This window comes from Melanotaenia boesemani, chromosome 5 (assembly GCF_017639745.1).
Source record: "Melanotaenia boesemani isolate fMelBoe1 chromosome 5, fMelBoe1.pri, whole genome shotgun sequence".
Lineage (NCBI taxonomy): Eukaryota > Metazoa > Chordata > Actinopteri > Atheriniformes > Melanotaeniidae > Melanotaenia > Melanotaenia boesemani.
This window is the reverse complement of record NC_055686.1, coordinates 27,749,428-27,773,736: the sequence shown is the minus strand read 5'-3', so window position 1 is coordinate 27,773,736 and position 24,309 is coordinate 27,749,428. Positions and strand designations below refer to the sequence as shown.

Below are 24,309 nucleotides of genomic sequence, written 5' to 3'. Positions count from 1 at the left end.
ACATCTTGCTGTTTTATCAATTAATCTTGATTTTTCTTTGATTTTGAACATAGATTTTTCACATTAGCTTACTGCACAACACAATTTGACCATTGTGGACGATGCTTGCTCTTGTAGTTGTAGACAAAGAGGAATCTAATCCTCGCGTCCCAGCAATGTTATTGCTCTTGGTGTAGGGGTGGAAGTAGTGAATGGGAGGGGGTAGAGTGTCCCATAAAGAGGTTAGCACTCTCTGCAAGCGTTGTCATGGTAACAATCAGGACTGCTGAGGAAACAGACTTATCATAAGTAGACTGTGAGCTTTTGCCCAGAGCTTAACGCTCAGTGTAGGTGATAATTTGAGTACACCGACATCTGCACATCTGCTCGGTTATAAAACTCTGGATGCTGATATTCTTCAGCAAAGAAAATCTTCTCTCCCAGATCGCTTATGCATTCATAACGTTTGAAAAGATTCAAGATCAGTTTTTCATTTGCCTACGGTTGAATAACAGCCTGACTCACTCGTGTGCTCGGTTAAATCTCCCCGTGTGCACGTTCTGTGTGTGTGTGTGTGCAGTAAGTGATGTGAACGACTGTAAAAGGCAGTCACAGTTGGTGTGTCCTCAGGTAGGGATTCTTTTTAAAGCAAGACGTTGCCCCCACCCCCCAGTTTAATTTCAAACTCGCCCACTCACAGCACTTAAAAGTTCAAAGCATGTCATTAGAGCTTTATTGGCTCACTCTGCGTGTCAAAATCCAAGTGTTACTCCTGCGATTTGAAAGGGTTTGAAAGGCAGATTTTGATGTTGAAGAAAAAAAGATCAACAGCCGGGGTGAAAGGGGCAAAAACAGCAACAGTTAAAGATACTACAGTTATAGGCTTGATGCTTATCTCATGCTTAAGTAGTCTCATGTTGATTAAGTTGTTTTGCTTTTGACAGAAAAGCTGCCATTGCTTAATTTGTCACCATCAAACTGGCTGTTAAACTTTACAGATGCAACTCAATTTAGTTAACTAAAGGATATTAACCTTACAAACAGCTGATGTAACCCAATCCAAATGTCCTTCCTAACAACGCAATAACACAAAGACAGAGCATATTTGTTTGGGTCAGCTTACATCCACCTTTGACCTGTGATGCTATTTTTCAAGCCAAGGTTACGGTGTGACCCAGCTGTTTGCTTGCTCTGTTGACACAAAGGCCGGCGAAGCAACAGGTGTTGAGTGTTTTAATGCACTCTTCAGCCTCCTTCTTTCCTGTTGCTTGCTGATCCCTGACCCAAATTCTTTTCTGTTTGGATGTGGAGAAGCAATGTGACCCTCTTGGCATTTATTACTGATCCCCTAGTCATATGCTCTAGAATTAAATTCCTGCCAAGGCTCCTTGAGATATCGCTGTTCATAGCCCCAGATGGGCGTCAATCCAGCTGCCTCCAGGTTTCAGTCTTATTTAATTCTTGCTAGGCATGATTTTTATTGTACAAATTGAAGAACCATAGCATTGTAGTAACAGTAATTTCTGAGGTTTCAGTTTGCAATGTGGAATATTTAAATAACATGAAGAAAAACTGCATGATTTGTCAAAGAAACATACAATGACCATCTTTAAATAACAATGTAACACAATAAGAAGGTAATAGATATGAAAAAAATAAAGTGTAGAATTATTTTACAGGAACAATATAGAAAATATGACCCAACATATGGTGCATCAAACCCTTACAAACCTTTGTTAAGTCTCAGTCCAACACATTAAAGCGTTTAGAATTTCAATTACCCAGTGATATAGTAGACTGTAAATAGCAGCTTGTTTGGTTACATGCGGGATAGTTGGGCACTTGTACCACTGCAGCATTCATGTACAAGAGGAGCAAGTTGCAGGAGAGGCGCAAATAGACAACAGAGCTGTTGACAGGATAAGACTCGGAGCTGCTTGCAACAATAACAGCAACATCCAACAGCAGAGTACAGATGGATATTCATCATTTGCAACTTTAGGTGCAAATTTCCCTCAAAAACTGGGTTAAAAAAATTAGCAATCTGCAATATTTCTGGTTCCTGAGGTGTGGAAGTGCTGGGAAGTTGAAGGTATTGGAAAAGATTAAAGGAATACAGGAGAATATGGCTGTGGCCTATCCCCACCTCCGGAAAGACTGGGAGGAATGGAAAAGACAGATGGGGGAGAACAGAAGGAAACGATTGAGAGAGAGGCTGAGCCGCTGGCTTAACACACACATGAGTGATAAAGAAGATGAGGAGGAGGAAGATGAGGATGCGGAAAGCAATGAGGAAGATGTGAATGTGGACGGGGAAGAATATGAAGAAGGAGAGAAGAGGGATGAGGAGAAGACAGAAGAAACTGATGAAGGAGGGAGTAGTCTTCAGAAAAGATTTCAAGAGAAGAAAAATGAAGATCAAGATGAAGTTGAGATGTCTGAAGGAAATACAAGACGAGATGTGGAGAAAGGGGAACTCAATATTAACGAGAATGAAGAGGTAAGGCAAGATGCGGAAGACTGGAGGGATGAGGAGGAAGAAAAAAATAATGACACCGAGAGTGAAGCTGTGGAGAATGAAGACAATGAGGTGGAGATGGTGGAAGAAATGCAGTTTCAGGAGGAGGATGATGATGATGATCAAGAACAAACTGGAAGACATCACCTTGAGGAAAAACTCAGAGTCGAGAACATCTGGCAAAACCAAGAAAGTAGAAGACAAGAAGAGGGGGATTATTTTTCAGTTTCACAGGGATCTGCTAGCAGTGAAGATTCTCAGACAGGTTCCATGCACAAAGTTGAAAACCAATATACTGAGAAACAGGATGAAGGTTCAGCTGAACAAGAAGATCCAGATGAAAAGTCGTGGAAAAATAAAGATGGCGTCTTTGAATTATGGACTATGGGCAGGACTGAAAAAGACAGAAGTGAGAAGTCAACAGATGATGAAGAGACAGCCACAGAATCTTGGGAATCTCAAAAAGACTTTCAAGAGGAAGACAAAGATGTTCAACATGAGTCTGTAGATGAGGAGGAAGCAGAATGCTCAGCTGATGAGGATGAAGATTATGATGATGAAGATGAGGTGATATACTGCACAGACAATTACCCAGTAAAGATTTTCCTCACTCTGAGTGACTTCAGGGATTCCTCCCTTCTCACTGACCTCACTTTGCAAACAGAGGATGGGCAGAGTTTCTGTGTGCATTCTCCAGTCTTGGCTGCTGTCAGCTCCTTCATCTGGAAAAACCTAAGTGGAAGCAAAGTAAAAAATAGTAGAATTAATGAAAGAATACACATTGACATAAGTGCTGGCGTTCGTGTCTGGTCAGTGTCTCTTGGCCCAGAGGTGGATCATGTCGGGTTGGAGGCAATTGTGGAGTTTGCTTACAGTGGACTCATATCATGTCTGAACAAGCATAACTTGGAGCAGATAAAAGCTGCAGCTCAAACACTCGGCGTGCCCCGGGTGTTGGATCTTTGTGCCAAGGAAGAAGAATGGCTTGCAAAAAGTGCTGGAAACAAGAAAAAAGAAAAGATCTCTGCTGCACAACAGTTGACGATCAGCCTTCAGTCAATCAAAGAGCTGTGGATGGACAGAGTGGGCTGTGATGTCGTTCTGGAAACCCTTAGTGGATCGCTTCGTGGTAAGTACTTCCCCAGTTAGTTCATTTAGAGCCCTCAAATTTGGGTCATACACAGTTCCACCATCCCTCTTTGACTAAACATTTTTTTGTCAGATTTGTCTATTTTCTTTCACCTCCAGAAGACATATATTGACACTTTATCCTTCACTGCAGAGAGTGAGCACATTAGCAAAGTGTTTATTAATAACTTTGATATCTAAGATTGCAATACTTAAGATTTCTTGGTATTTATAGCTCTGCCAAGTGGTTTAAGTCGTGTTCATTTCTAGGCTTTATAGCATTTTGTAATAGTGTTTAGAATAGGGATTGATTTTGCTATTATTATCATCATGACTGACATTTCCTCTGTACTGTGGTCTGTTAATGGACTGATCTTCCTCTTATATTCCAAATCAGCTGTGATCTTAGCTGTCCCCCGCAAACTTTAACTGCCACTGATTTATTTAAACACTCCTGTGGCTAAATGCTGCACTTGTTAAACTCCAATTATTCCATATTTTATGCACAAGGGTCATGTAAGGAAATAACTGTAAACCTTTCAGGCATTGAGCCATTCTTGTCCAGCCGTAAACCATTGAATTCAGGAGTGGACTATGTTTCAGGACTTGCTTGAATGAATCTTGCTGCATCTGAATATAACTTGGAGGAAAATTGTGTGCAAGGGTCTAAATAACTAAGCTATAGGGTTATGGGCATATGCATGATTCTGGCATTTGGCCTTTGCTAACAAACTTAATGCAAGTGTTTATTTGTAAATAGAGTGAGAAGATGAGATCAAAATACGGATTGTTACTTGAGAAGCATGTTGATGCCATTTTAAGCCCAGCTGTTAACCTTTAAATGTATTTATTTCCACTTTTTGATTATATAACAATATGCTAGTTGAGATTTTAACTCTTTACCATATTTGTCTAGTCCACAGAGTTATCCTGGCTGCCAGTAGCGACTACTTCCGGGGTATGTTCACCTTGGGCATGAAGGAGTCTAACCAGCCTTGTGTGAGCCTTCCCTTCCTGGTGGTTCGGGAGCTGGAAGCTATAGTTGACAGCTCTTACAATGGGGCTCTCTCCATCAGCTGGACTTGTGTCTTTGAGATGACCAGCACTGCTCTCCAGCTCCAGTACCAGCCTGCTCTCTCATTATGCCTCAACTTCCTCCAACAAGAGCTAAATCCTCACAACTGCCTGGATGTGGTGTCTTTCGCTGAAGCCTACGAAATAACATATCTTCTTGAAGTTGCCGATGATTTTGTCTTGCGGCAATTCCAAAAGGTGGCAGGCACCTCCAAGTTCAAGGACCTTCCGGCTAAACAGCTCTTCAAATACCTGAACAGTCACTCACTCTGTGTTCCATCTGAGCTTGTTGTATTCAAGGCAGTTGTAGCATGGATTCAAGCAAACCCCAACAAGCGGCTCAGACTTGCAAAAGAACTGATGAAAACAGTCCATTTTCCACTGATGACTTTTATGGAATTCAAAGAAGTCCAGTCTCAGAACATGTGGGCTGATCCTAGCTTGACAGAGCTTTATGAAGCAATCTTTGAAGACTTCTGCTCCAATGAGACTGCACCGCAGAGTCAGTGTCGCATCTATCTGCCAAAAGAGAGTCTGGTCTTAACTGGAGGTGACCAGATCTCTGAAGACCTGGGTAGCCGCAGCATCAGCAGGGATATCTGGTTTGGGAATTCTTTGAGAAACCATACAGGGATAAAAAAAGCCATGGAGTGGAGAAGATTGGGAGAGATGCCAGAACCAGCAAGGTTTAGTCATGAAGTAGCTGTGCTTAATGGACAACTGTATGTTTTTGGAGGCAAGAAATATTATGGCATTGGTGACACCTTGAACTCTGTTTATAGGTAAGACAGATTAAGAGCCAGGTATATAAATGCAACATACAGTCAAATCAGTAATGTTGTTTCATGATTTGAGACACAATAAGAGATTTCCAGGTCCTTACGAGGTGTTAAAATCTGGTAAATAAATGACCAAGAATACATGAACCACCATATAAGTAATCATGTTTGATGCTATTGGTCTCTGACATCATTGTGGATGAATTTTGATCAGCTTTTCTTTACAGTGATGCTTTGATTCAGTCAGGGTTTGTTTATGCACAGCTCTTAGGTCCCCCTATAAAATCTAATTTAAGTTGAAATCTGGACTTGGACTGGACTGTTGCAGCACTTTGATTTTTTTCTTTTTCAGCCATTTGTTGCTGTGTTTGGGATCATTTCTGCATGACACAGTTTCAGCCAAGCTTTAACTGCCAGATGACCTCACATTTCTCTCTAGAATACTTAAGCATACAGAGAACTTCATGGCCAACTCAATGACTGCGAGGTGTTCAGGTTCTGTGGCTCCAAATTGAGCCCAAATCACCAGCCCTCCTCCACAGTGCTTGATAATTGCTGTGTTTGGTTTTCTCCAAACATGTCATTTGTCCAAATGACATCGTTCAAAAGATCCCATGGTTTGATCAGATGCAACTTTCCAAGCTGAAGCTGTGCTGTCATGTTATTTGAAGAGATTTCATATTTAACATGTTGACTGAGGCCTGTAGAGTCTGAGATGTGGATCTTGGTATTTTCTTTGACCTTGGGGTGAACCTACTGGGATGTCTGATCCTGGCAAAGTGGGCAGTTGTCTTGACTGTTTTCCCACCTGAGAATAATCTTTCTCTTTGTAGAATAATGAACACCAGATTGTTTGGGAATGGTCTTATATTCCTTCCCATATTGATGGTCAGTAATTGTTGCTGTTATTCCTCTTTGATAAAACACACACTTGCACGCTGGACTAGCAGACAGCCCAGACCTCTGCTTTTTTAGAGGTATTTATATTTGATGATCATCAATCAGCTGGATTCGTTTAGTAGCATGTAGCTGCTTTACTCTGCCCACTACATACTGTAACAAGTCATGTAATGTTGTTCCTCTGAGGCTGTAGTTACCTCATCTTAAGACCTGATCAGGACCAGATGATCTTTCTCTTTTATTATGCACCAACACCTAGGACTTTATCATTGTCAGGCGGGGGATTGTTATTAACATTATGTAATATACACACATTTCATGCTGTATTTTTACATTTATCTCATTTTACCCCATTTGTAGGTATGATCCTCTTCAAAACACCTGGGAGTACCTGTGTGAAATGCAGGAGAAGAGATGCGCTTTCTCTGTGGTTGTATTGGATGGAAAAATATATGCCATTGGAGGACACTGTGATCCTGACCATATAGATACAGTTGAATGCTATTGTCCCACTACAAACTCTTGGAGGTACATTAGACCAAATATTATTCTTTAAAACAGAAATGTACCATTTACTTGATTTGCTGTCTTTTTTTACATTTAGACAACGACCAAGTATTCATGTTGTGATTTCTATCAAATTAAGTGAATTAAAACCCAATGTAAGAACAGAAAATTAAAAAAAACAAAACAATGATTCGATGATGGTTTATGCCTGAGTTAATGTTTCTTTCATGTAAGAACCTTAAAGTTTTAATTAATTTAAAGCACATTTGAGTAAGTAAAGGAAAATGCTAGAATTATAAAAACTTTAGTGACAAAATTAATTTCAAACAAAGCAACTGGGTTAAATGAGCTACTATAAAGCCAAACATATTCAAAATAGTGAAACTGTATTCATCCACATTTTCTGGGTTCTGTTGTTGGGAGGCGGATTAAGATGAAGAATTTGGGATTGAAAAAAACCTTGCCTGAGCTGCTGAGCTTAAAATCTGACTTCAGGTGTCTTTTATTTGATTTAATCCTTTCTGAGGACTGAAATCCAGAGAGCTCATCTGCAGAAGAATGCAGCATAAGACTTCCAAAAATAGAACAGTCAGTGAGAATCAGAGGTTCAGTGAAGAGAAAATAATGTAGCTGTAGCTAACATTAGCAGACATGCTACAACAAGCCTAGTTAAACTTATTGTATACTTCTAAACACAATTTAAGTTAGTGTTTCAACCAAATAGGAGTAGTTATGGTTTGAGAATAATGTCAAAATTCAACTACCAAAACTACTTGACATGTTTCTAAAGCCAATCATTAAACACACAGTAGTAAAAAAAACAAAAAACAAAGAACACACTATTTTACTTGGTGCTCAGATAGGCAATGTGAACATAAATGTTCACAAATTTGCTTGTGTTCTACTCTTATTACTGGAGGATTCTAATGGGGTGCATTAGAGGACTCATACCAGAGTTGCTGAATTTTTAGTGTACATACCAGGCTATTCAATTCAGTCTTACAATGGCCACAGTCCTACAGGTTTTCAATGTTCCCCTGCTCCATCCAACACACCTGACTCAAATTAATGAGTCACTGTGCAGAATTCATAGGCTGTTGGATCCATTATATTTGAGTCAGGTGTGTTGGAGCAGGGAAACATTGAAAACTTGCAGGACTGTGGCCCTCGTGGGACCAAATTGAATAAATATGATGACAATAGATGAGATTAGTGTTTAGTTAGTATTAATTTTAGGACCATGACAGAAAAAAAACAACAGCAGTGGTATCAGAGATGTTATTTAAATCAAGAACATTACATCTTGCTTTTTAAACTTTCTGTAACTTTTGCTACTGTCAGTCCTGTGACCTCACATCTAGTTCAACTGGTCCCTACACTGACCCTACTAATTACACACTTATTGCAGCTTGCAATGTTTGAGAATTTCAGTGTAAACCATCTTTTCTCTTTCAGTTTCACCTGGCCCTTGGATCTACCTTTGAGTGGCCATGTTGCAAAGGTCTTACAAGGGCGGATCTTCATCTCAGGAGGGCTAAATAATGACTACCTATGTCTTGCATCCATGATCCTGTACCACCCAGACACAGGAAGCACCTATCTGGCAAACATGACCAGACCTCGAGCTAATCACTGCATGGAGACCCTGGCTGAATATCTTTATGTAGCAGGCGGAATCACCACACATGATAACATGGCTGTCACCGACCAGCTAGCTTGTGAAGTGTACAATCCAGCTGTTGACTCTTGGACTGCCTTTGCACCTCTGCCGGTGCCTCATGTAGGAGCAGGAAGTGCCGTTTTGGAGGGAAAGTTTTATGTGCTGGGTGGATACAGCCAGGAGGACTACAGTGACACTAAGATGGTACATCGTTATGATGCCGCCTTACAGAAATGGGAGAACATGGGAAAGATGCCAGGGCCAAATAATGAGCTGCAAGTTTCTGTGCTGCGTTTACCACAACATTTCCGTTTGTAGGACTTCATGACAAGGATCATCACTCCTGACGTTATTTATTGCATGACATGGCCTGTTCCCACTGCTTGTGTCACTGAGATATAGCAGAGATAGCTCTCTGTCTCGTCACACTTTTCAGGTTTTAAGAGCTACTCACTACTCAAGTTTTTGCCACAAAAGCACACTGATGTTGATGATCTCGATAACCATCTATCCATTTTCTTCCACTTACCTGAGTGTGGGTTGTAGGGGCAGCAGCCTAAGCAGGAAAGTCTAGACTTCCCTTTTCTCAGCCACTTCTTCCAGTCCATGTGGAGGGATCTTGAGGTGTTCCCAGGTCAGCAAAGAGACGTAGTCTTGTCAGCATGTCCTGGGTCTTCCCTGGGCCCTCCTCCCAGTGGGATGTGCCTAAAACACTTCACCAGGGAGGTGTCAATTGTCACCTTATCAAGATGGAGAGGATTGAGTACCCCCATGGGGTTGAGGGCTGTGACATTAACCCCTAGTAGGTTCTCCGAGGGCAAAGTGGCCTCAGAGGATTCAAAGACCTCATAGACGGACACCATAATGCAGTGACCTCACCTAGGGAAACGGTGCCACCCTCCTGGAGCCAGGCCACATGGGCTTACCCCATCTGGGTCATGGCCAGAAGCGGGGAGCTTGGCGGTTTGATCCTCAGATCCTGATGTTACACTCTCAAATACATAATTACAGAATGCACATTCAGTGTTTGTAGTCTGCAAGAACTTAAATAAAAAATGGAGTTCAACTCAGTTTGTTCATACACTGCAGAAAACATTGTGGACCTGCCTGGACATGTGTAGGTGAGTTTTTTTGTGCACTTCAGTTCAACACAAAGTAACTGATGTCAAAACATTTGACACAAGTTAATGATTTTTATTTCCTATGAACAGTTTTTTTTACTTTAAGAGCTACAAAGAGGTTAAACCATGGTTGCTGTAATTTTGTAAGCTGCCTACATCTTTAAATGATAATAGACATGAGCTGTTTAAAAAAAAAATGTGCTTTTGTATTTTACATATTTGGCTGCCGTCTGTTTTTTAGCTTGATGTTGGTACATTTGGTAAAAAGTTTGTATTTAAATAGCACTCTACTGTACCAAAGCACTTCACATTATACATCACATACACACACACACACACACACACACACACACACACACACTGATGGTGGACCCTGCCATGCAAGGCGCTAACCAAAACCCATCAGAAACAATTTGGGGTTTGGTGTCTTGCTCAGGGACATGAGCTTGATGTGGATCAAACCGGCAACCCTCAGGCTACAAGACGATCACTCTACCCAGTGAGCCATGCCACCCAATTTATCTTGTCTATTTATAGTATTTATGTCAGTTTATTTTTCTGCTATAAATGAAAATCATTATAGTTATTATCTATTTTACAGATAATTATTCTGTATGCAGAAGGTGCTAGAGTGAAATAGTTCATGTTATAGAAATAGCTGAAATGTGTAAATCCCCCATAAAACAATATCTGATTCCCTTATTGTAATTGTAACGAATGGCCACAAGAGGGAGCTATCCTCCCTTTACTTACTGGCATGGTTGCCACAAACCTCTTGCAGGAAGGTTTTGGGCATGATAGGTTTAGCAAGGAAGAAGAAGCCTGAAGATCTTTTTTTCTTCTTCTTCTTCTTCTTCTTCTTCTTCTTCTTCTTCTTCTTCTTCTTCTTCTTCTTCTTCTTCTTCTTATTATTATTATTATTATTTTTGGTATTATTATTATTATTATCATCATTATGCAGAAGATTGATATACTTGTCCAGATTTTATTGAAATACTTGAAAAAATAAAACTCAAACCAAAAACTATGACTCTTTATCTGCTCCTTATGATTGTTGGTCTCTTTGGTTTTGCAGCAAAAAAAAAAAACATGCTACAAACTTTTAGTGGAGGTGGCTTTCTCTTTTCACCAGCAGCCAGTTGCAGAATTCATGTCAGAACCTTCTACAGTAGGGCTTTCATTAGGTATAAGTTTGAAGGACATTGTTTTTCACTATATGGCTACTGTAGCATGAGTGTTGCATAAGTGCTGAAGGTAAAGTGTTTTTTTCAAAAGCCTTTTTGAACTTGGTAGCTATTAAAAAAATCACAACATGCAGGAATGTTATATCTGTCTTCTTTAAATTGTAAAATACTCCATTATGTTCATCAAGTATTGGAGCACAGTTGAGATTTAATAAAAATCAGTTTCATATAACAATCAGTCTTTTTATTCATTGATTATAGTAATATGTTAAGCAATCAGCACATAAAAATGACCTGAATCATACCATATCGGTAATTATATTCTATATTTGTTGGGGGAGGAGATTGAGTTTTACCCCTTTGGGGCATGCAAGTGTCCTCAAACAATCTTACATAGAAGAATATCAAGAAAGAAAATACAAGCTTTAAAATATTTCTCTAATAATTTTAGATTTCTACCACTCTATATTAAAAATAAAAGATCATATCCTGTGATATACCTGTAGCTGCACTGTAGCCATTGCCAATTTTTGAGAAGATCCTTTGTGTCCATTGCAAATCTTACTAGTTTGCCAAAGATGTAGAGAAAGTGATCCAAGGAGCAGCTCTTGACAGAAAGATCCAAAAAAAAAAAAAAAAAAAAAAAAAAACTGATTATGTCAAAGATGTAAATGAATGGCAACATTTGCAGATTTTGCAGGAAAATAATCATGCATATATCACTTAAGAGAAAATTTATAGCGATTTTTTTTACATGAAAGGCTTTATTCTGCATACCAATATTACATATTTGTGGTAAAACACTCAGCCCCACTAACATGGTGACTTAAATATATCTTACTTTGATCACTATTCTGTTTCAGCTTATCAGTCTTTTTCTCTGTAACTTCCAGTCTTTTTTTTCAGGCCTGTTCAAATTAAGAAGAAATCCTTTTTAAAGAGTCAACACTCTATTATTCAACATTGTCGTTATTTGTTGTAAAAATCCCAGCCTTCATGTTCATTCTTCAGTTGTAACGTTTCAGCTCTGCCTCATCAGTTAGTCAGCGGTGGCTCTAAGCTTTTACATCCACTCACTGATGTCCACGTCTCCTCTCTGTCCAAAACACAGTTCCACAAACAAGAATGCCAAAAGGGTCAGCAGAGGCGAAGCACTGCATGCATTTCTTTCCTTGTAGATCTGGGATCTCGTTGTGTCCTTAATGTTTAATACACTTCCAGTATTTAAAAAGGAGAGTCCGTGAATGTCAGTACTAAGTGTTTCAGCCCTTAGGAACCACATTTCTGGTCCTGTCCCAACCTGTTGAAAGGGTTTTTGAGCAAGTTTGCCTGTGAGGCAATAAACACACAGAATAGTTGTTTCAATAGTTGTGGTATGTGGTGGGGTTAGAAGGTCTAAAATAAATAAATAAATAAGAAATCCACTCCATTAAGCGCTCTGTGTTGGATACATCATCAAAATGTGGGGTAATATTAGCATTTTTTTCTGATTTAAAACTTTAGCAAACATAGTTAAAAAGAATGAACCACAAAGCCACAATATTCCACAAGAGTTCTCAAAGAAGAAACAAAAACATTGATGTTGCCAAGTCCTTAAATAGCTTGGCTTTATTCCAACAATACATTTTAAAAAGAAAAGCATAACACACAACTCTTCCATCAAAAAGCAGCTAATAAACAAAAAGAAAAAGGAAACAACAACCCCTTTAGGCTCCACATACCAGCCTGCACTGTTTGTTTTACAGTATTTAGCTACACTATTCAAACTGCGTGGATAACGTCAGCCATGTTGTTACAATGCTGCATTGTAACACTCCCAAGACATTACTGCTGATCACATGGCAACAGCTCCACCTGATGGTGTCATCTCTCGTTAAACAACCAGAAAATACAACAGAAACCTAAGGATCCAAACTGAAGGAACATTCACTTATTACATTGCTACTGATAAATACATTTTTCCTTATCTTCAAGATATCTATTCAAGATAATCTGATGATGTTCATCTGCAGCAAGGCAGCTCTTTAAGTTCTCACAAATGTAATATGTGATCACAACATAATGAAACATTACAATGTCACTACATGCATATTATAAAATCATCTGAAAGAAAGTATTTAGCTCTGGTATCGAAGATGTTCCTATCAGTGACTGTCATCTCAGGCAACTATCACAAGTAAACATGTAATAGTAATATTTTCCACATTTCCAAAACACAGTAGTGTTACAAAGTTAGACATGGCAACAAAATCCTGTGTTGTTGTTTTATGTGTCTGTTGTTAACATGAGAGGAAACAAGCAATTCACAAATAAATAAGTAACCTGTAATAGTCGATAAGTTTGTTATAGCCATGGCTTCAATTCGTGGTCAGTAGCAGGGAGGTTCCTTCCTCCTTACTAATATTTTGGGTGAATTATCAGTCAAACCTGCACATTGTCATAAGATATTGTTACGTTACGTTATGATATAGCAAGATTGTCATGGCGCTGAAGGGGTGAGGACCCAAGTGCAGGCTTAAGGAGGTGCGAGGCAGACCGGAGCAGGTAAAATGTTTTTTAATAAAGTAAAACTAAACTCAACAAAAGAAAACAGTAGACAGAAGCAACAAAAAGAGGCAAAGGACAAGAAGAAAGAACAGAACCCAATAGACTTAAATACACTGAAGGACAAACTAGACACAAGTGAATGAGCAAATCAGACCAGGTGAACTACAAAGCGAGAAACAAAGCAACACAGGACTAATATAACCCTAAACACAAGAAACCAAGAACATAAACCATGAACAGAACAAAAACCAAAAAAAAAAAAAAAAAAAACAGTAAACACAGGAACATAAACTGTGAATCATAACAAAGAAGTTGAACATCATCCTCTGTAGTGCATTCTAAATCTCATTTGTCATCAATGGTAAATGTAAAGGTAAATGAAGGAGACTTCCATCTATAAAACAAGATTTTTTTTTAAACTACACACAAACCAAATAAAATCAGCAGGCTAAATAAAATTAGACGCCCTGTTTTTCTCTGCCAACATCTGAGCTGAGTCATCAAACCTAAAGAGACACAGTGGTAATCTTTCAGATAATTCAGTTCCAGATTGGTATTGAATTTAATATCTTCCTCTCAAGCCAATATTTTATCAACATTTAAATCGCATTAAATCTATGTTCATATTTGATCTGAACAGAGCAACACTGATGGAGTAAAATTAATCTTTGTGGTGCAGAAAAGTAAAGTAGAAAAGAACCTCCAAAACAGTCATAAATAACTTAAAAAGAAAGATGTTTTGTAAAACTTAATGATATGAATAAATACAAAGTTTTGGACATATCTGGCTGTATGAGATCCTAAATATTAAATGCAGTTTCCATATTAAATATGATCTTGTAAAAATATTTATGACTGCTGAGGATCATCCAAAGCAGGAAGGCTGAGCTGTATCTGTTACCGTATTTGTGTCATTTTTGCTGTCTTCCTCCTAATTACACATGGTAAATAAAATATATTAACACTGTTGTCAGTCAGTGTTTCTACATACAGCAGGTGCACTTTCTGATTGGATTTCATCTATTCATATCTACGATTTTTACCAGCAAGTTAGTGTCTGAGGTGCTGGGGCAAGCGGAGCAGACAAGCCTTAATATCAGTAACAGCCCCTGGTAGTTTGCCCATGGTCTCCCACCGTTGTATGGTGGGATCAAAGCGATGGACCAGCCCAGACTCACTGTAGTCATCCTGGCAGTATCCTCCCAGTATGTAGATCTTCTCCTCCAGGATGGCTGAGGCAGCACCCACATGTGGCACAGACAGCGGTAAAAACTCAGTCCAGGAGTCCATCACAGGGTCGTACACCTCACAGGCTAGTTGGTCAGTGTAAAACTTCCTCAGGTTACACACCCCACCAGCCACATAGAGGCATCCTTTCAGGGCTTCCATGCAGTGTTGGGCTCGATCATGAGTCATGTCTGCAAGGTAGATGGTTCCTCTCTTGGGATGGTAGAAAAACATGGAAACCAGACATACATACTTACAATTGAAACCTCCAGAGATGAAAACCCCTTTGTTTAAGGCAGCAGCAGCATAACCGCTGAGAGCCTGGTCCAGGGGCTGGACATAGCTAAGAAAAATGAAACAACAGGAACCAGTCAGATATTAGTGGATGGGACAATGTCTCAGTTGAAATGATATGATGAACAACAGAAAGATTGAAAGACTTTCATTCTGTCATCGTAATTAAACTGAGAGACAAAATTATATAAGTATTATAATGAGAAATTCTCTCGGAGTACCCAAAGCTTTAAGCAAACAGTGACATCTGCTGTCTAATCATTGCTAATGTACTTTGCATGAAGTAGTACAGCCTCCACACTCCCTGGTGTTCAATCAATGAAGTATTCAACAGCTGTGCCCGATCAAGTCCAATTGACAAAGGACAGATCCCGCAAAGCACTGGAACCAAAACATTGGTTGCCAAGTCCACTTTCCTGACATGGCAAGAAATCCCCCAAGGGTCATGTGTCTATGCTCATTAGGTCAAAGTTGTATGGGTAGCTGGTAAGTAGTTGTGATGCTTAGGCTGAGCTGCTGTGTGAACCTGTCGTGTTCAAAATGAGCATGATACATCTCTGATGCATCTCATGTTGTGCATCATGTTGTGTCAATTCTACTTTGAAAGGGTGATAAAGTACACTGTAAGAGACACTAATATTACCTCCAGGAGTCGGTATCTTGGTTGTACATCTCAACGCTGTCTATGTTGGTGTTAATCTCCTTGTCTCCACCAATGGCATAAAGGCACTCCTCAAGTACCACCACTGAAAAGTTACTTCTGGCCTCTTGCATATCAGCCAGTCTCTTCCAGATGTCCCTCGCAGGGTCATAACTAGCATGTGTGGTGTGAAAGTAAGTAAGCAAAAAGTCAGATCAATGTTATGGGATATGACATGGTAAGGATTTGTGGACTGACTTGATTTTTTTATTTTTTTTATTTTTACCTGTATGCAGATTTCATTATGTCATCTTTGGTATAAAAGTAACAACCTCCAACAACATATAGCTTCCCCTCCATTACTGCAACTCCATGTCTGAACTTTGGTTTGTCGGGAATCTCACTTAGTTTCCTCCATTCTATATCCTTTACCAGCCCTGTTCCACTGCGTAGGGTGTTGGTATACCACACTTCTCTCTTTGGTACACGCTGACCCATATCTGGGTTTAAGTGGTCTCCTCCAACAATGACGAGCACATCTTTGGGTCGTCTGACCCGATAATGGTCTTGGGATTTTGGAAGACTGAAACCAAATTCCTTAAGTGCTGAACCATAGAGTTCCACCTCCTTGTCTGCAAAGCACTCCATGCGTAGGTTAATTGCTCTGACCTCTCTGAACTCTCTGAATGTCATGAGAGGGAAGCGCACTCCAGACATCAGTAAGCCAGCATGGGGCAATCTCTCCTCAGGATCAGCCTCAATCCATGATATTACAGCTCGAAACACAGCCAACTCCGAGGGCACACATAGACCATCACAGCTAAGGAAGTCAAGAAGCTTTTCTGGTGACAGGTCCTGAAACTTTGCTGTAGCTGACACATCCCTGAAGTTCCTCAGTACAAAGTCATTGGCTTCCTCAAGGAGCTCTGTCATTCCATATGCTTCAGCAAATGATGCCACATCCAGACAGGAACTTGTCTGCATTTCTTCCCGCATAAAGTTGAGGCAAAGCATGAGAGCGGGCTGGAACTGAAGTTGGAGGGCAGTACAGGTGATCTCGAAAACAGAGTCCCAGGTGAGTTGAAGGGTACCACTGTAAGAGCAGTCAATAAGTGCTTCTAAATCAGCAGCTGAAAGAAAGGGAAGAGCAATACAGGTCTCATGGGATTCCTTCATTCCGCAAGTAAACATTCCGCGGAAATAGTCACTGCTTGCTGCCAGGATAACTCTGTGAACTAGAAACAGACAACAGATGAGTTCAAACTTTAGCCACAGCTAATCCTAACCCAACAGAAAGCTGACATCATACTTACTAACCATGTAAAAAAACACCATCCACATTCAAAATTACATCACATCCAACTTTATCTGCTCGTAGCTGTTGAATGGCCTGAAGAGTCAAGCTAATTCGTTTTGTTGCAGAGATTGTTTGCTGCTCCTGCTCAGGATGTTCCCCTTTTTCAAATTTTTCTTCATTGTTGCAGAGATCCAGTAGTTGTCGGACTTCCAGGACTTGAGCTGCTGCCTTGATTTGCTCCAAGGTTTCCTTGTTTAAAGATGAAACATCTCCACTGTAAGCAAAGTCAATCACTGCCTTGAGCCCAGCATGGCTAACATCAGTACCGATGTGAATTGAACACATGTGGGCTCCATTCTCCTGAATGCTGGATGATTGATCTTTACTTTTTTCTCTCAGTCTCTCCATAATGAAGGTGCTGACAGCAGCTAAGATGAGGGAGTGAACATGGAAGCAGCTCCCATCCCGAGAGGCCAGAATCAGATCTGTGAGAAGAAATGAATCCTGGAATTCTTTCATAGTTGCGAAAACTTCCTTAGGGAAGCTTTCTCTGTGGCATAAATTAACTTTATATCCGTCATACTCAAATGCCCCATCACTCATATTCTTCCCAGTTACTTCCTGATTAGTGCCTCTTATTCTAACCTCTGTACCTCCACTAATGGTACCACCACTTGTCAGGCCCATCCTGGTGTCATTGTAAGCAACAATCCTCCTCAGCTCACGGCAGTCCTGTTCTATCCCTTCTCCTCCTTCTTCAATAAGTCTTTTCCTCCTCTCCTTCTCTCTCCTCCATCGCTCTTCCCATTCCATTGGAAGGTACCGTCTGGTAAATTCCATTTCTTTTTGCTTGTACTTACAGATTTTGATGACATCCAGCAGAAATAATTCATTTAATCACTTTCTTGCATTGACTTTGTTGCCTTCACAAACCTTTCTTTCTCCCCCACATATGTCCACTCTCTTTAGACTTTCCTTACCACGTAAACAAGCTGCTATTCATAGCAACTGGGTCATACAGATTCAATTTCAAGAGACTCTTGGCATAAAATGTATTGCAGTTTTAATCCATAAAGGATCACAGTTTTTTTTTCCAGTTGTTAAAACATAATTTTGCAAACTAGCTTGGTTTTATTTAAAATGCGTAACACAATTCACAAAACCACAATCCCAATGCAAAATACCCCATTGGACATGCAAAAGCACTGCAACCAATACTACATTTAGCATTATCAAATTTACATAGTTCAGCATAATTAAAAGCATTCATCTTTATGTAGTACACTTTTGCTATAATACTAAAATAGTTCACAAGCACAGAAATATTTGCAGATACACACACACACACATGCTGTTGAAACATTTTCACCAAATAAGTCAGTACAACATATGACCAGCAGATATATTTACATTGGAGAGAACAAGACAATGCTCACAAAAAATTGTAATCTAAAAAAAGGGTAGGAAAAAAAAAACATAAACTATTATATATAAATATATATATATATATATATACAGTCATGGATGAAATTATTGGCACCCCTGGAATTTTTCCACAAAATACACAAATACTCCCAGGAATTGTTGCAATTACAAATGTTTTTGGTTCAATTGTGTTTATTTCCTTCATATGCATTGGAAAAACACAAAAAAGCTGAAGAGAAAAGCCAAGATTAACAAAATTCTACACAAAACTCAAAAAATGGGATGGACAAAATTGTTGGCACCCTCAACTCAATATTTGGTTGCACACCCTTTGGAAGAAATAACTGAAAGTAATCTCTTCCTATAACCATCAACAAGTTTCTTGCACCTCTCAGATGGAATTTTGGACCACTCTTCTTTAACAAACTGCTCCAGGTCTCTCAGATTTGAAGGGTGCCTTCTTGCGACAGCAATTTTGAGGTCTCTCCATAGGTGTTCAATGGGATTCAGATCCGGACTCATTGATGGCCACTGCAGAACTCTCCAGTGCTTTGTTTTTAGCCATTTCTTTGTGCTATTTGAGGTATGTTTTGGGTCATTGTCCTGCTGGAACACCCATGACCTCTGACGCAGACCCAGTTGTCTGACACTAGGCCCTACATTGCGACCCAAAACATTTTGGTAGTCTTCAGATTTCATGACTCCTTGCACACTGTCAAGGCACCCAGTGCCAGAGGCAGCAAAACAACCCCAAAACATCATTGATCCTCCACCATGTTTGACTGTAGGCACTGTGTTCTTTTCTTTGTAGGCTTCATTCTTTTTTCTGTAAACAGTAGAATGATATGCTTTTCCAAAAAGCTCTACCTTAGTCTCGTCTGTCCACAAAACATTCTCCCAGAAGGATTGAGGCTTACTCAGGTACATTTTTGCAAACTCCATTCTGGCTTTTTTCTGTCTCTTAGTCAGCAGCGGGGTTCTCCTTGGTCTTCTGCCATAGCGCTTCTTCTCATTCAGATGACGACGTATGGTCCGAGCTGAAACTTCTACACCCAGAGTCTGCAAAACAGCTTGAACTTGTGTGGATGTTGACTGAGGATATTTATCCACCATTCGAACTATCCTGCGTTGCATCCTTTCGTCAATTTTTCTTTTCCGTCCCCGTCCAGGGAGATTAGCCACAGTTCCATGGGTTATGAACTTCTTGATTATATTACGCACAGTCGACAAAGGAACTTTAAGATCTCTGGAGATGGTCTTGTATCCTTGAGATTGTTTATATTTTTCGACAATTTTGCTTCTTAAATCCTCATGCACTTCTTTGCGCTTCTTTCTCTTCTCCATGTTTGGTGTGTGACACATATGCACACAACACAAAGGTTAAGTCAACTTTTATACCTTCTAACTGGTGTCAGGTGTGATTTCTATATTACCAGCACCTGGTAAGTGCCACAGCTGAGTTTAAACAAGCATCACCTAATTGAAATAAAATTATTTACCCCCGTTATAAGATGGCGCCAACAATTTTGTCCATCCCATTTTTTGGATTTTGTGTAAAATTTTGTCAATTTTGGCTTTTCTCTTCAGCTTTTTTGTTTTTCCAATGCACATGAAGGAAATAAACACAATTAAACCAAAAACATTTGTAATTGCAACAATTCCTGGGAGTATTTGTGTATTTTGTGGAAAAATTCCAGGGGTGCCAATAATTTCATCCATGACTGTATATACTGACAATGGTGATTGTGCTCTCGCACTTGAGCATAGGGAGTGGCAGCCGTTTTGGTGCTGTGTTGCAGTTTTTCCTCCTAATCTGAAAGGCAGGTATCGACCAGTAAACTCACCAGGTCGGAGTTATTTTGATGGTTCACTTCAGTTCGGTAGGTATTTTCTGTTTTAAAACAAAAATGGCATCCTGTATGGTTCAGTGCCTTTATTAGCTTGTGGAAGACAACAAAGGAATAATTCCATCAACTTAATCCACTGGTTATTATTTTTAACAACAGTGGTTACCACACAAATTCAGCAAGAAGATCCAGATATCCGGCAACACGTGATCCCAAACTGACCAATCACAAGGGAGTACCTCCACATAACCGTCTATTTAGCAGGGGTCCACGTTAGGTCTGGAAGAGGTGCACATCGAACCTCTGTGGACCTACGTGGCCCCTACGGCGGTGACGCAGACGCAGATGTCGTGTGAGTATAAATCCGCCTTTGCTTATCACTCTTCCTCCCCCTCTCATTCTCAGTCTTCCTCTCTCTGCATTGTCTTCCATTGTTGTTGTAAAAGAAGGTACTCTCTTGTGGTCTTTATATAGTGCTTACTTTCTGATTGAAGTGGTAACAATAACCCACTGAGACGTTTGACCAGGTGGCACGAAAGCCGTGTTTCCACTGATGGGTGTGGGGTGGGACACATTTTTTTGTTTTTCCACATGCAAAAACTGGGAAGGGTACCCTAATATCTGACCCAACCCGTCATACCTTGTTGGGACCCTTCCATTGGGGGTACCAATCTAACCTACTCGAAAAGGTGAAATTTAACACTCTGCCATCTGTTTATTGGTTGAGAAAAAAAGCCACATCATGTGCGAGCTGGCATAAAATCAAAGCAGGATCAGCTCTTTTTTTAGAGCAACAGATTTTCCTTTTGTTCATTAAATCTCAGTTTAAATGGTGTTAAAAAGCACCGCCAAGAAGAAAGAACACAAACTGTTGAATGAACGCCATTCTCTTCCTTTGTTTCTGAGTCGTGTTTGGTTATATTTTAAGGAAGGCGCTGTGTTGCCATGGCGTTATGCTATTATGTAGCTGTATATCAATCGCTATCTGACTTGAGTTCACAAACCATATCTACACCTTAACCATCCCATCCATAAAAAAGTTGTTGCTACACAAATATTATATCATAAATGTAGGACATTTAAGTAAAATCACATGACGGTAATTCCTTCATCTCAAACTATTTATTGAAACAAAATCTATCAGCAATAGTGGGCGTACCACAACATAAAATACAGGTGAAACTCAAAAAATTAGAATATTGCACAAAAAACCTAATTTATTTCAGTAATTCAACTTTAAAAGGTAAACTGACATATTTTATAAACCATAATATATAGACTATATTATATAGACAACAGTCTATGTTCTATAGTAGGGCCCAACCGATTAATTGGAAGGCTGATTAAATCGGCCGATATTAGCCCTTTACAAAATGGCCAATATCGGCCAATGTTTTACCTATTATACACCGATTTAGTCTTACTTCCTCTGTTATGTGTCGGAGTCTGCAGAATGATGTCCTTGGGGTGTTAATCCACTAGATGGAGCTCTGACTCCATTCAATCCCACAGTCATGCCTCCTGTCTTTTCAGCAGAGCTAGTAGCTAGCCAGGTTACATTAAAGCAATGGGCCGAGTGGAGCTTGCCGACAAGTAAATTTAATATAATGTTATGAAAGCATGACAAGTGCATGTCTCTAGTTTCAGTTTAACTCTGTTTGCCGTGTGCAATGACGAGTGACGCGTACTTTGTTGTGTCGGGCAGCTTTTTATTTACGCTGCATTGCTAAAGTTGTGCTAAATTAGCTTAAGGCGCTCCCCGTTGTAATGTTTTGGGTAACTGCTGAAAGTGGAACTCTTATTTTGAAGTGTGAAGCACCGGAACAGGATGTGCATGTAAAATGTTAGCTCATTGCAAGGTTGACTTGTTGCGGTAATAGCACGCCAAGAACCGGCAGATGTCGGCAGCTCACACATATCATGTGGTTAAGTTATTCCTAAAAAACAGGCAGTCATAACACCAAAACACCAGGCAGTCTATGTTAACAAAAACATTAACGTTATCATAACCTATCATAGCATTAGCTAAGTAGCCAATAACTACAGAAATAACGTAAGTGTACAAAATTCTGAGAGTACATATTCAGCGTTCATCACTCCGTCAGCTGCACGTTGAGAAAACCATAATTGACACCGTCCATAAGGAGGGAAAGCCTCAAAAGGTAACTGCAAAAAGATAATGGATGCTCTCAAAAGGCTGTATCAAAGCACATCAATAAAAAGTTAAGTGGAAGAGAAAAGTGTGGAAGAAAAAGGTACACAACCAACATAGATGGCTGCAGCCTGGAGGGAATCATCAGGAAAAGGCCATTCAAAAAGGTGGGGGAGCTTCACAAGAAGTGGACTGAGGCTGAGCCACCACACACAGATGGATCATGGACATAGGCTTCCAATGTTGTAATCCTCTTATCGAGCCACTACTGAACAAAACACATCAGAAGTGTCTTACCTGGGCTAAAATAAACTGGTCTGTTGAGCAGCAGACCAAAGTGCTCTTTTCTGATAAGTAAATTTTGCATCTCATTTGGAAATTAAGATCCCAGAATCTGGAGGAAGAATGGAGAGGCAACAGTCAAAGACACTTAAGATGTAGCATGAAGTTTTCACAGCCTTGATTTGGGAGCTATGTTATCTGCCGGTGTTGGTCCACCGGGCTTTGTTAAGTCTAGTGTCAATGCAGCCATCTACCAAGAGATTTTAGAGCACTTCATACTTCTTCAGCAGAAAAGCTTTTTGGAGATGCTGAGTTTATTTTCCAGCAGGACTTGATGCCTGCCCACACTGCCAAAAGAACCAAAATCTGGTTCAGTGGCCAAGGGATTAATGTGCTTGATTGGCCTCCAAACTCTCCTGACCCATAGAAAATCTATGGGCCATTGCCAAGAGAAAGATGAGACACATGAGACTGAGCAATGCAGAAGAGTTGAAGGTCGCTATTGAAGCATCCTGGTCTTTCATTACACCCCAGCAGGACTACATGCTAATAACATCCATGCCAAGCTGCACTGAGGCAGTAATTCATGCAGAAGGGGCTCAAACCAACTACTGAGTTAATATGCACGACTATAATCTTTAGATGGTCAACATTTCTGCATTCAATAGATTTTGAATGCAGAAAGATTTAGATTTTTTTGTAAGCCATGATCATCAAAATTATAACCAATAAATGCTTGAAATATCTCACTTTGCATGTAATGCATCTATAAGTTTACATTTTTAAGTTGAATTACTGAAATAAATTAGGTTTTGGACGATATCTTAATTTTTTTAGTTTCACCTGTATCAGAGTGTCAATATCAAGTGGCACATGATGAATTCTGATTTTGAACTGCTCTGTTGATATGACCTCATATGTGCACAATAGATGTTATTTCGTGTGGGACTCGCATGAACTATGGGCAGGAGGGTCTTGCTGTGAAACAATGAGGGCAAGATTGAAACAGAGTTACAATCCGTACAGAAACTGATGTGGAATATTTGAGCTACTTGCAGTGAAAAGGGTTAAATGTACATGCAACATTTAGCCTTTTGCAATATTGCCACAACTATTTGGAAACAACTATGAACCAAACATCCTGATATCTCCACCAGTCCCAGAGCAAACTTTTTCATAAACTTTTTGTTTTATCATTGTTATATTTTTAACATTGTGTGGATTCTAATGTTTTGTATTCAGCAGGTAGATAGTCAGGTAAAGTGAGTCAGGTAGTCGTCATTCAGCTCCAACGCAAACCACTTCTTTTCCTTAACTGTCTATCAGGTCTTTTTGCTCCTGTAGTGCAACATTTCTGTGGCAGTTTAGTAGCTGTGTTGTTCTGGTCTGTTGCCTCCACTATGGATGAAAACTCCAGCTGCTGTGAAACTTCCCTGCTTCCATCTCAAAACCGAGCTCGGGAGGTGGAGAAGAGGCGATTACTCCTTGGTGAAGCTGCAGCTAGCTTTGGGGTAACTCCCGTCACTTTACCCAGCCGTGGTGAAGCAGACACAAGACCGCTGTTACTAGAAGAGCTGTGTGGTGTTTTTTGCTAAAACTTTGACTACTAAACAGGCAGTTTCTCACAGCTAACTTTCTCTACTCCAACGTTCCCATCACTCTGATTCAGAACTGCTGTGCGTCCCCCTCTCTCTCGCTCAACCTGAAAAGGGTCATGATGTTTTTTTAACACAGCGATGTAAACGGCA

The 24,309-nt window shown here is 39.9% G+C and overlaps 2 protein-coding genes across 2 annotated transcripts; one reads left to right on the top strand and one right to left on the bottom strand.

Annotated features, from left to right (window-relative positions):
• The first annotated feature begins 2,564 nt into the window (after positions 1 to 2,564).
• LOC121639991 (kelch-like protein 33) lies at positions 2,565 to 10,978 on the top strand. The gene is made up of 4 exons (XM_041985618.1): positions 2,565 to 3,626; positions 4,542 to 5,481; positions 6,739 to 6,906; positions 8,341 to 10,978. The coding sequence occupies exons 1-4, from the start codon at positions 2,576 to 2,578 to the stop codon at positions 8,861 to 8,863; spliced, it is 2,682 nt and encodes an 893-aa protein (XP_041841552.1). The 5' UTR covers positions 2,565 to 2,575; the 3' UTR covers positions 8,864 to 10,978.
• Positions 10,979 to 12,932: 1,954 nt separating this feature from the next.
• si:ch211-63p21.8 (kelch-like protein 33) lies at positions 12,933 to 17,798 on the bottom strand. The gene is made up of 4 exons (XM_041985627.1): positions 16,876 to 17,798; positions 15,845 to 16,793; positions 15,562 to 15,732; positions 12,933 to 14,967 (listed from the first exon to the last, which is right to left on the bottom strand). The coding sequence occupies exons 1-4, from the start codon at positions 17,693 to 17,695 to the stop codon at positions 14,448 to 14,450; spliced, it is 2,460 nt and encodes an 819-aa protein (XP_041841561.1). The 5' UTR covers positions 17,696 to 17,798; the 3' UTR covers positions 12,933 to 14,447.
• Positions 17,799 to 24,309: the final 6,511 nt, after the last annotated feature.

Bases quoted from the DNA above. Each gene is read 5' to 3' on its own strand.
- LOC121639991 (XM_041985618.1), top strand. From the start codon at position 2,576: ATGGTGGAAGAAATGCAGTTTCAGGAGGAGGATGATGATGATGATCAA. The intron at 3,627-4,541 runs GTAAGTACTTCC...ATATTTGTCTAG, and splicing joins CCTTAGTGGATCGCTTCGTG to TCCACAGAGTTATCCTGGCT. The intron at 6,907-8,340 runs GTACATTAGACC...TTTCTCTTTCAG, and splicing joins CCCACTACAAACTCTTGGAG to TTTCACCTGGCCCTTGGATC.
- si:ch211-63p21.8 (XM_041985627.1), bottom strand. From the start codon at position 17,695: ATGGAATTTACCAGACGGTACCTTCCAATGGAATGGGAAGAGCGATGG. The intron at 16,794-16,875 runs GTTAGTAAGTAT...GTCTGTTTCTAG, and splicing joins GGATGGTGTTTTTTTACATG to TTCACAGAGTTATCCTGGCA. The intron at 15,733-15,844 runs GTAAAAATAAAA...CACACATGCTAG, and splicing joins ATAATGAAATCTGCATACAG to TTATGACCCTGCGAGGGACA.